The sequence below is a fragment of the Sinocyclocheilus grahami genome, unplaced genomic scaffold (assembly GCF_001515645.1).
Source record: "Sinocyclocheilus grahami isolate Dianchi unplaced genomic scaffold, SAMN03320097.WGS_v1.1 scaffold6.1, whole genome shotgun sequence".
NCBI lineage: Eukaryota > Metazoa > Chordata > Actinopteri > Cypriniformes > Cyprinidae > Sinocyclocheilus > Sinocyclocheilus grahami.
The window spans coordinates 2494898-2505785 of record NW_015505185.1 but is presented as its reverse complement, the minus strand read 5'-3'; the positions used below and the strand labels follow the sequence as shown (position 1 = coordinate 2505785).

Below are 10888 nucleotides of genomic sequence, written 5' to 3'. Positions count from 1 at the left end.
GATATTTGAACTGCCTCCTCTCAACCTGCTCAACATTTTGAATTCACAATGAGCTCACATATTACTCACACTGTGAGTATCACAGTATGAGAATGGTGTGATGTCACTGTGATCATTGCATGATCTCACGTGTTGACTGGGAACAGCCGATCCGCCTACAAAGTGATGTCATAGTTCCCCCACTCTATTACATGGCTGGAAATACCTCTCAGCCAATAAGATTCGAAGGCCAGTGTTTTATTTTATTTTATTCTATTTTAGTGAAAACTATTAGAAGTGTTTTAAAAACTATAAATCAAATATAATTTACACCCCTTTATATTTATGTTTATTATTTTTTTTTTTTAAAGAAGACAAGTCAATAGCTGTACTTTTGCATCTGGTTTACTTTTTTTGTAAATGTAAAGATTTAGAGGTTAGAGAACTACATGACAATTTTGTCACTGTCCCTGGAGGAACTATGTCATTTGCGTCTCAGGCCATTGTCTTCATAATTTGTCAGATATAAACAGACACATCACCAGCACATCTCATTGTAAAGGGACAGAATGTGCTTTGACAGTAGCCTGTGAAAGAAGTGTGGCAGGTTTGCTTCTCTTTATCCATACAACTTTTTTTAAACTATAAAATTATTGCTATTATTATACTTATAGTCTATTATTATAATATTAAATGGAATATTTTCTACATACAGAAAAAAGACCCATATTGAGGGACTGATATTCATCATGTCAGTGGGAAACGTCAGCTTTATAAAGGATTTTGTGATAGTTGGCTTTCCTGGACTCCAGCCTCATTACTATGGACTTGTTTCAGCACTTCTATTTTTTGTTTATGTGTTTACATTGGTGGGAAATGCTTTATTTTTTATGTTGTTTGTAACGACTAAGAGCCTTCAGAAACCTGTTTATTATTGCATTATAAATCTAGTCGTGGGTGATGTACTATTCAGCACCACAACATTATCGAAAATAATCAGCAGGTACTGGTTTCAAGATGGAACCATTTCATTCTTGGGTTGTTTTGTGCAGATGTTTTTTGTGCATTATTTTGGCAGTGTATGTTCAATTATTCTGGCAGTAATTGCTATAGACCGCTATGCAGCAATTTGTTACCCGCTTCAATATCATAGCATCATGACAAACCAAAATGTACTCATTCTGTTCTTTGGCTCTTGGATTTTGGGTTTGCTAGGCCCCATGGCAATGGTCATTCGAGCTTATCCTCTCCCTTACTGTGCAGAAAACACAATTATACACTGTTACTGTGATCATGTTTCAATCACAACACTGGCATGCATAGACAGATCACTATATAGTATTCCAGCTCTCATATATGCCTTTGCAATACTGTTGGTGCCCTTTGCTGTTATTATATTCTCTTACTGCTCTATCTTTCTAGCAGTTATGCAGATTTCAGGTACTCAAGGAAAGATGAAGACTTTCTCCACCTGCAGTCCTCAGCTCATCATAATTGCCCTCTATTTCCTACCCAGGTTATTTAATTATTTGTCTGTTAACATTGGTATAAAGATCAGCACTGATTTGCGATTAGTAATTATTATGATGTATAGCGTGTTGCCACCTATGATCAACCCCCTTATTTATTGCTTGAGAACAGAAGAGGTCAAAAAGTTACTAAGTAGACAATTTCAAAAGAAACACATTGGTATTCCTTTACGGATCTGATGTGCTTTATTTAATGAGGTGGCCAAACTGTTGCCATTGTAATAAGGTCCTCAACACTAGATATCTCTATATTACAAAACATGCACCATATTCCAGTAAGAGTTAATGGACTAGACTGAATGCCAAGAACACTAATATGTATTTTTTTGAAGTGCTCCTGAAATTTGATTTTATTTTCATTTTTCTTTTTTTTGCACCTTCTGCTATAACATCACTTACAGTGCTAATATTATATTATAGAAAATATGGTAGTTTTATTATGATAATGTATGCAATAGGTAGACCTAAAAAGACTTTTTCCACTCTGCTGCTCAAATATACTTTAATTAATCATATACATCATATAAATGTATATAAATTAATTATGTAATGTTATACAAATATAAAGATAAAAAATGTGAATCATATGCCATATCATTATGGTTCAGGATGAGCTCTCTGAGCTGTTCTAATTTTGTCTGAACACCCAATTTTTTGCTACAAATGGAACACAAATTATTTTATCTTACTTTCTGTTAATGTTGCAGAGAAAACTGGCTTCTGTTGTTGAACATGTTGTAATTGTTGATTATATTCTTTGTTATAGTTTAGGAAATTCTATGTGTGCACGACAAACTTTAGCGCAGCACATCAGAAAACTCTATGTAAATAAACCAGAAAACTGTAACGAGTGAGAATGCGAGCATTTTCTTGTGCACTGGAAAAGTTTTTCATTTGCACATAAGAGTATTTTAAGTTTTTTCTTTTCTTTTTTCAGTGAATGTCACTTTAAAGACTCTATACTTTCATTCATTACATGATAAAGCACTGTCACCATTATACTGATGGATAAAATTGGATGCCCCATGCTACTCGATGCAACTCTCACACATAGCCGTCTAATTAAAATGTTTTTAAATAACAAGGGTGCTTGCCAACTGTGTTAATAAAAAGGTTCAAAACCTCTTGCAACAACCTGAATCATTTGTGTGTTCCTTCTAACTGTACATTGCTGCTCAGTATTGTCAGAAAATATGTATTTTGAAAACATAGGGAAGTAAAAAAAGATTTTAAGTCAATTTCAGAAGAAGAAAATTGCCATGTCTTTACATTTGCTCTGATCTGCTATATTTAATAAGTTAGACCACAATGTTGCAGAAAAAAGTGGCTTATGCTGAACATAGTTATATGCATTTAATATTTATACACTGTAAGTTAACATTTGCAGAGAAAAAAAGAGATTTTATTTTTCTGAATACTGATTAAAAAGTTCTGAATGCGCACCAGACAACTACATATAAATTTTTTGTATGCATGTCAAAGTCTCACCTTGTTTCTCTGCAAATCCAACTTTAGGAACTCTGTACTTATAGTATATACTTTATTCAATAATACTTCCAATGTCACCATTTGACTGATAGATAAAATTGGGATTTACTGTTCTTCTCAATGCAGCTCCCACACTTAGGCAGGAAATAATAACATCAACAGCAAAAGCAGGACAGAGTATTTTTCACATTGTTATTCAATACACCACACATCTGCTGCAATATGCACCAGAATCTAATGATCTAATTGTATCTAAAATAAAATGAATCTAGCATTAAATGTAGTTCCTGCATAAAAGATGTAGTCCTGCCTCAGAGGTCTCAACCTTTTTCCAAAAATTTAAATAAAGTCATTATTTTGATGTAATGTATTGAATTGTATGTATACTGTTATTTTTGTAGCTGCAGAGCACACGCTGTATGGCTTTCATGGTTACTTTATGGAGTGTTTGGTTCTTTTTTTTTAGAGCTTGAAAGCTTATGAATAAGTTGTTTAAATTAAAGCAGTTTCATTTAAAACAGTTTTAACATTTTGCACAGCATCAATAAACAGGGTGCAATTTATGAAGGGTTTCGGGAGGTTCTGACCCATAGATATGTTTACGTAGATGCCTTATTAGTGACTGTTTCTATGGAACATTATACGTTAGTCATCCGCCATATTGGAACAGTCAAAGCCATTCTGTGAGCTCATGACAGCAAGTTGACAATGTTGTGACATTGGAAAACTTGAGTAATTTACTTATTAAAACTTTGACTATGGTTAAAAGTAAAATAAACTGACTGTGTATAGTACTGTTAGATGGATGCACAGAGAGAAAGGCATTTTTGTTTGTGGATTAATACAGTTAGTGATTGTGAATCTTCTCCTTCAAACTCTCCATAAGTTAGGGAGGAGCAAGCCCATCTAATCTTTCAATCAACAGCCAGAGTATATAAGCACCTGCTTACCTCTCTCCAGTCTCAGCTGTTCCAGCATTGTGTCGCGCAAACCATGTCAGGCTCACCGGAACTCCAGCTGTTCCCGTCAGATGACGAACTTTTCTCCTGTCCCGAGACACCATTAGTGGCAACGCGCAAATCACTGGATCACACGGATCCAAACAAAGAGTCTCCCTCTGAGCGTTCCGGTCGAAAGATCCAGCGCTCATACAAACCACGCACCAGAAGACTACTCTCCCCTCCACCTTCAAGATCACCAGCGGTTACTGCACATCGTCCATCATATATGGACGTCTCATACCTTAGAAACATACATTCGATCTGATCTTCACCACATTAGACAAGCTCACCAAACACTAGCATCTTTCTGAGTCCGGACCGCTTTCCCCCTACGATTCCAAGCATTTCTGCTTACTTAGTCCCGCAGGGCTCCTATTCATCCGGATGCAGTGAGAGCTCCCCTTTTCGAATCGGCGTGAGCTACCACTCCTGGAGTGGGCTCTCCCATTCGAATCGCCACGTGGGCTCCCCATCCAGATGCCGTCCAGGCTCTCCCGTTCGAATCGCAGTGAGGGCTCTCCCGTTCGATTGCGATTGAGATCTCCTTTGAGACATATAGGGAGCTCTCTCCTTCAAATGCGCGGGAGCTCTCCCGGTCGAATCGCAGCGTGAGCTTTCTATTCGGGCGCAGTGGAGGCTCCCCCTTTCCGAATCACCATGTGATCCTCCATGTTATTAACTATGGGGGCTCTCCCGTTCGGATCGCAGCGGGAGCCCTCCTAGCCATTTTATATTTCTGTGAATTTGTATCAGGTAACTCCAAAGCTGTTCTAGAGTCATGACTCCCACAAATGTCACTGTCTTTACTGAATTGGAGTCGTGAGAACCCTTTTGTTCTTGGTCTACTTGACACTAGCTGGAGGAAATTTCTTTATCATTTCATTTATTGCTTATGAGAGAAGCCTTCAGAAACCTATTTAATCTTCTGTAATCTTGCAGTGTCTGATCTTGCTTTTGGAGCCATCACGCTGCCTAAAGCCATTGCAAAATACCTTTTCAATAGCAGTGAGATACCATTTTATAGCTGCTTTGTGCAGATGTTTTGTTCACTACTTAGGGACTATAACGCTTTCCTAATGCCATTAATGGCCATTGATCGGTTTGTTGCAGTGTGTAACCCACTGAGATACTGTGTCCTTATTACAAATAAGGCTATTTTATTGGCATGTGCAGTGATTTGGATCATCTGTATTTCATGGCTGACAGTCATTGTTTATCATGCCTTCGATGAGCCCTACTGTGATTCTAATGTAATAACCCAAAATTACGGTGACCAAAATTCGATAATTAAACTGTCTTGTGGAGAAATTTTCATTTTCATGTGCCATGTTTGTTCTTTTGGGCCCTTTGATTTTTATTATATTTTATTTTATTGCCATCATCACGTCTGTTTTCAAAATCTCAGATGTTCAGGCCCGTTATAAAACGTTCTCAACTTGCACTCCTCAACTATTTATCATTTGTCTGTACTATGTGCCCAGATGTGTTGTTTATGTGCATGATGTGACAATAGCGATCTCACCTGGTGGAGGTAATGTATGTGAATGATATATTATCAATATAATTGGTGAAGAATTTTATAACAACAGCAATTGTTGCAGACGTTGAAATGTGAACTTTTATGTGGTTTTATTTTGCCTTGACAGTCAAATGCTTGTGTAATTGTCATTGCTTTTTAAAATTCTTTTTATATTTCTGTGAATTTGTATCAGGTAACTCCAAAGCTGTTCTAGAGTCATGACTCCCACAAATGTCACTGTCTTTACTGAATTGGAGTCGTGAGAACCCTTTTGTTCTTGGTCTACTTGACACTAGCTGGAGGAAATTTCTTTATCATTTCATTTATTGCTTATGAGAGAAGCCTTCAGAAACCTATTTAATCTTCTGTAATCTTGCAGTGTCTGATCTTGCTTTTGGAGCCATCACGCTGCCTAAAGCCATTGCAAAATACCTTTTCAATAGCAGTGAGATACCATTTTATAGCTGCTTTGTGCAGATGTTTTGTTCACTACTTAGGGACTATAACGCTTTCCTAATGCCATTAATGGCCATTGATCGGTTTGTTGCAGTGTGTAACCCACTGAGATACTGTGTCCTTATTACAAATAAGGCTATTTTATTGGCATGTGCAGTGATTTGGATCATCTGTATTTCATGGCTGACAGTCATTGTTTATCATGCCTTCGATGAGCCCTACTGTGATTCTAATGTAATAACCCAAAATTACTGTGACCAAAATTCGATAATTAAACTGTCTTGTGGAGAAATTTTCATTTTCATGTGCCATGTTTGTTCTTTTGGGCCCTTTGATTTTTATTATATTTTATTTTATTGCCATCATCACGTCTGTTTTCAAAATCTCAGATGTTCAGGCCCGTTATAAAACGTTCCCAACTTGCACTCCTAAACTATTTATCATTTGTCTGTACTATGTGCCCAGATGTGTTGTTTATGTGCATGATGTGACAATAACGATCTCACCTGGCATTCGGGTTATGTTAATCATGTGGTACGGTCTTCTTCCACCTGTTGTCAATCCAGTGATTTACTGCTTCAGAACCAAGGAAATCAAAGATGCATTAAAGAAAATTTAGAGATAGGAAAGTGAACATGCAGATATGATGCGCTAAAAATATTGAAATTGGCAATAAATTCAAAACAATATATCCAAAACTGGTAAGTTATGTTGCTTGTGGTTCTCCCCCTCAAAAACCTTTTCACATGAACACAAAAGACACAACCAATGTATACATTGGCACATTTTTATTCATTCATGTAATACACAGCACAACTGTAAGAAAAAAAATTCCGCCTCAGCATCCCGTCTTTGTTTTGGGTCAGGCCAGAGTATCTCATCCACACAGGCTATATTGGCCTTAGCCAGGCAGCGAGGGTAAAATCCTCTTGCATGCCTGATCCACCCCTGGCATGCATCTACTGATATGTCTAGGCAAGCTTCTTCCATGGCCTGGAGGAGGTGAGCACGGATATAAAGGTTCTCGTCATACACTTTCCACCGCCATGCCGAAAAAAGCTCCTCTATCGGGTTTAGAAAGGGAGAGTATGCAGGCAGAAAGATGTTAGAAAACTTCAGGTTATTGGTAAACCAGTCACGAACCAGAGCAGCGCGATGGAAGCTGACATTATCCCAAACAACAATGCAACGAGGTTGTTCTGGCTGTGCTGATTCCCTGAGGTCCAGCTGGAACATATGCTCTCTTAGACCATCAAGGAAAGCAAGGAGGAGCATAGTGTTATAGGGTCCTAGAATGGCATGACGGTGGAGTACCCCTCGTTGGCTGATGGCTGCACACATAGTGACATTCCCTCCGCGCTGACCAGGGACATTTACAATAGCCCGATGGCCAATTATGTTCCTCCCCCTTCTTTTGGTCATGTTGAAACCAGCCTCATCCTCAAAGGTAATTTCACCTCAAAGATTCTCTGCAAAACACATGAAACACAGTAGAGTAAATCACTGCCCTGAAGCACAGTTCAAGAAAGGTTCTGATGATGGAGGCGACGGTGAAGCGACTCAAATTTGGCTGTACTCGTTGCCCAGCCTCCCTCATTGTCATACCATGGACAAGGACATGGTCAACTAAAGTGGCTCGAATTTCATCTGAGACTGCTAGTCTCCTTGCCCTTCTTCTCCTTCCTCCACCTTCACCACATCCTCCTCCTCTCCCTCCTTCTTCACTACGTCCTCTTCCTCCCACTCCACCACCACGTCCTCCCTCCCTCCGCCTCCTCCTCCTCCTCATCATCATCATCATCATCATTCCTCCTCCTCCCTCCTCTTTCTCCTCTTCCTCTTCCTCTTCCTCTTCCTTAATTTCTCTGTGGATCCATTGTTCCAAAGCTCAGTGAACTGATTCAGGCCCTTTTATCTATTTATTGAAGGATCTGATTGATGTGTGTTCAATTTTGACTCTTAGTGTTTCCACCTGGGTAATTGTTTGCTAATTGAGCTCAAGCTGTGCTGACTTGAGTGAACAGTATTGAATGCTAGTGCTTTCTAAATGACCACATGGTATAAGCACTGAGAAATGTAGGTATTTGTGTGTAGAGTTTTGCAGTAACAGTTCACCAAATCTGACTCATGTGTTAAAGCAGGGGAATAGTGTTTATAGTTCAGCAAAATGGGTGTGCTTTTTGAAAAATGGCATTATGGTTTTGAAATTTTAGTTCAAAAGCCTGGTTATAGTGTTTTAGCAATCGAGAAAAACTGTAAAAATAAGTTTGAAAAAGTTGTTGGGAGCAACTTTGTAATTATGGAGGTGTAGTTATAGCCTAAGTTTAGCTTTTAAGTTCTGACGCTTTTATTTTGGCTTCAGAATTCATAAAAGTTATTATTTTGTGAAGATTATCTTGATGGACAAAACGTGTACGTTTCATGAACTATGGTTGAACACAGAGCTTATTTTTTGCGATAATCCAAAAGACTATGGAAAAATCCCATTGGCTTTTTGTCGAGGGAACCAATTTCATGCTAACCCAGTTAACAATTTGATCTCACAGTGATCTCCCCATGCGCTTCCAGGATACTCGTGATGAAGTCACAATGTGAGGTCACAGTGAGCTAAAAGTGTAACCTCACAGTGCCTTCAATGTATGCTCATACTAATGTGAGGTCAAAGTGCACTCACTGCGCAGAGACTAGGTACCCAGCATGCATTGCAGCATGAAGCTTTTGATTGTCACCATTGTTGAGATTCATACACTGATTCTTGATGTTTCTCTTTGTTTTTAAATGACACTGCAGTTCAAAATGCTTGTGACTTCTCATGCTTCTAAATCCTTCATAAATTATTACACTGTTGGCTCCTATGCTGTATAATCAAAGAGCTATTATAATTATAAACGTTAGATTAATAACTTCTCACAAAGACTGCATAATGAATCTGGGTGAAGATTGTGCTGTTATCATCAATAACAAACCGATATCACCTGGTTGCAGTCTCTTTTTAGGTATTCCTTGCCATAACAAATGTGCTTTACAAACACAGTCACATCAACCCAAAAAAATATAGTCTAATGTTATAAAGTCAAGGGCCCAACTAAAGCAAACACTAATCACCTTGATGGTAGCGTCAAATGAAACAAAACATCATAATCTAAATCGCTGTTAATTCTCAATAAGCGCTTTTGTACATGTCTGACAGAAATAAAGTCAGTCTGGTTAATAATGAGTGAAGCTGGTGATGCTTTTTGTGGAGTTGTTTAATCATTCTCTGCTGCGATCACGAAAGATTTAAAGGGGTCATATAATGCGATTTAAATTTTTCCTTTCTCTTTGGGGTGTTACAAGCTCTTGGTGCATAAAGAAGATCTGTAAATTTGCAAAGTCTAAAGTCTCAAATCCAAAAAGATATTCTTTATAAAAGTTAAGAGTCAGCCACACCCCCCTAAAACGGCTCGTTCTAACACGCCCCCACATGTCTACGTCACAATGTGGGAAGATTTGCATAACACCGTCCAAATGTTCACGCAAAGAAAGAAGGCGTAACTTTTATTCTCGCTGTAGTATTGTTGTTGCCGCCGCCGCCATGTTGTGAAGGTGCTGTGTTTCGTTGTGAAAGCGAAACTACTTTGTTTGGCCTTCCAAAAGAGGACAATATCTGCTTCGTCATGCCTGGAGCTGATCCGTGCTGGTTGCTGAGGAAATACTACAACTTTGCGATGTGGATCGCTGGATCGACTTTCACCGTGGACGAAGCAGAGTCCAGCCCAGGGTCGTCACATGTGGTTGCCGCAAGCCCGCCAGACGCTCCTTCGTCGAATCCGCCGCCTCTGCTCACTCTAGCCCTCCGGCCGTTCCTCACTCTTGCCCCCGGCCTCTGCTTACCCTAGGCCGCCGCCACTCACTCTAGGCCATCGTGTGTGACGCTGTGTTTCGTTGTGAAAGTGTTTCGTTCCTTCCAAAAATGGACACGACTAGAAATCTGTGGTTAAGTTGTATTTACAACACTGTTCCAGAACCCTTCAACTCAAATATTCAATTTACCAAGTTCAAGACCGAGGATGAGTCCACAAAATCTATATTTTCTGCAAGTTTTTTTTTTTTTTTTCCAAGCTTTAAAATATTTTGTATTTTTTCATAATTCACAATGTATACAGTGCAACAGCAAAAACTGTGAGGAAAACAATAAATGTCACATTTGGTTAGAGCAGTGGTTTTCAGACCTGTCCATGAAGTACCCCAGCACTGCACATTTTGTGTCTCCTTATGGGGTCGTTTACACCTGGTCACGTCATCCGTTTTGTCTGATCGGATAGCTATCCGATCATGAAAAGGCCAGGGGCCTCATGTATAAAACTTTACGTAGATTTCATCCTAAATGTGTGCGTACGCACAAAAGCTAGATTTTGCATACGTACAAAAGTTTTCAGATTTATAAAGCCATGCATATACCAGAACCTGCGCAAAATTCCCTTTGTAATACCCAGTGCGTACGTCCATCTCCACCCCATCTCCTCCCCGAAATTGCCATATATGGAGCTTACAACGCCTAGTTTTAATATGCATGACGTAATCTGCATATCATTTCCATGCATACTTCCATCCACGTGACACTATGTTTAAAGGGGTCATATGATGCAATTTCAAGTTTTCCTTTCTCTTTGGAGTGTTACAAGCTCTTGGTGCATAAAGAAGATCTGTAAAGTTGCAAAGACTAAAGTCTCAAATCCAAAGAGATATTCTTTATAAAAGTTAAGAGTCAACCACGCCTACCTAAAACGGCTCGTTCTAACACGCCCCCACATGTCTACCTCACTATGTGGGAAGATTTGCATAATATGTTCTCGCGTTCTCGCAAAGAAAGAAGACGTAACTTTTATTCTCGCTGTAGTATTGTTGCCACCGCTGCCATGTCGTGGTGTGTTTCG

At 39.0% G+C, this 10888-nt stretch overlaps 2 protein-coding genes and 1 pseudogene across 2 annotated transcripts in view; all 3 read left to right on the top strand.

Annotated features, from left to right (window-relative positions):
* Nucleotides 1–274, top strand: part of LOC107587955 (olfactory receptor 10A5-like) — a 1369-nt gene extending 1095 nt beyond the window's left edge. The window contains exon 2 of the mRNA XM_016275938.1: nt 262–274. Coding sequence (XP_016131424.1) covers nt 262–274 — 13 coding nt within the window. The remainder of the gene's footprint in view (nt 1–261) is intronic.
* A 454-nt stretch (nt 275–728) lies between these two features.
* On the top strand, nt 729–1688 carry LOC107588291 (olfactory receptor 1-like). Its single transcript, XM_016276330.1, has one exon. It carries the CDS (start codon nt 729–731, stop codon nt 1686–1688), a length of 960 nt encoding a protein of 319 aa, XP_016131816.1.
* A 2301-nt stretch (nt 1689–3989) lies between these two features.
* On the top strand, nt 3990–6619 carry LOC107587948 (uncharacterized; annotated as a pseudogene).
* Nucleotides 6620–10888: the final 4269 nt, after the last annotated feature.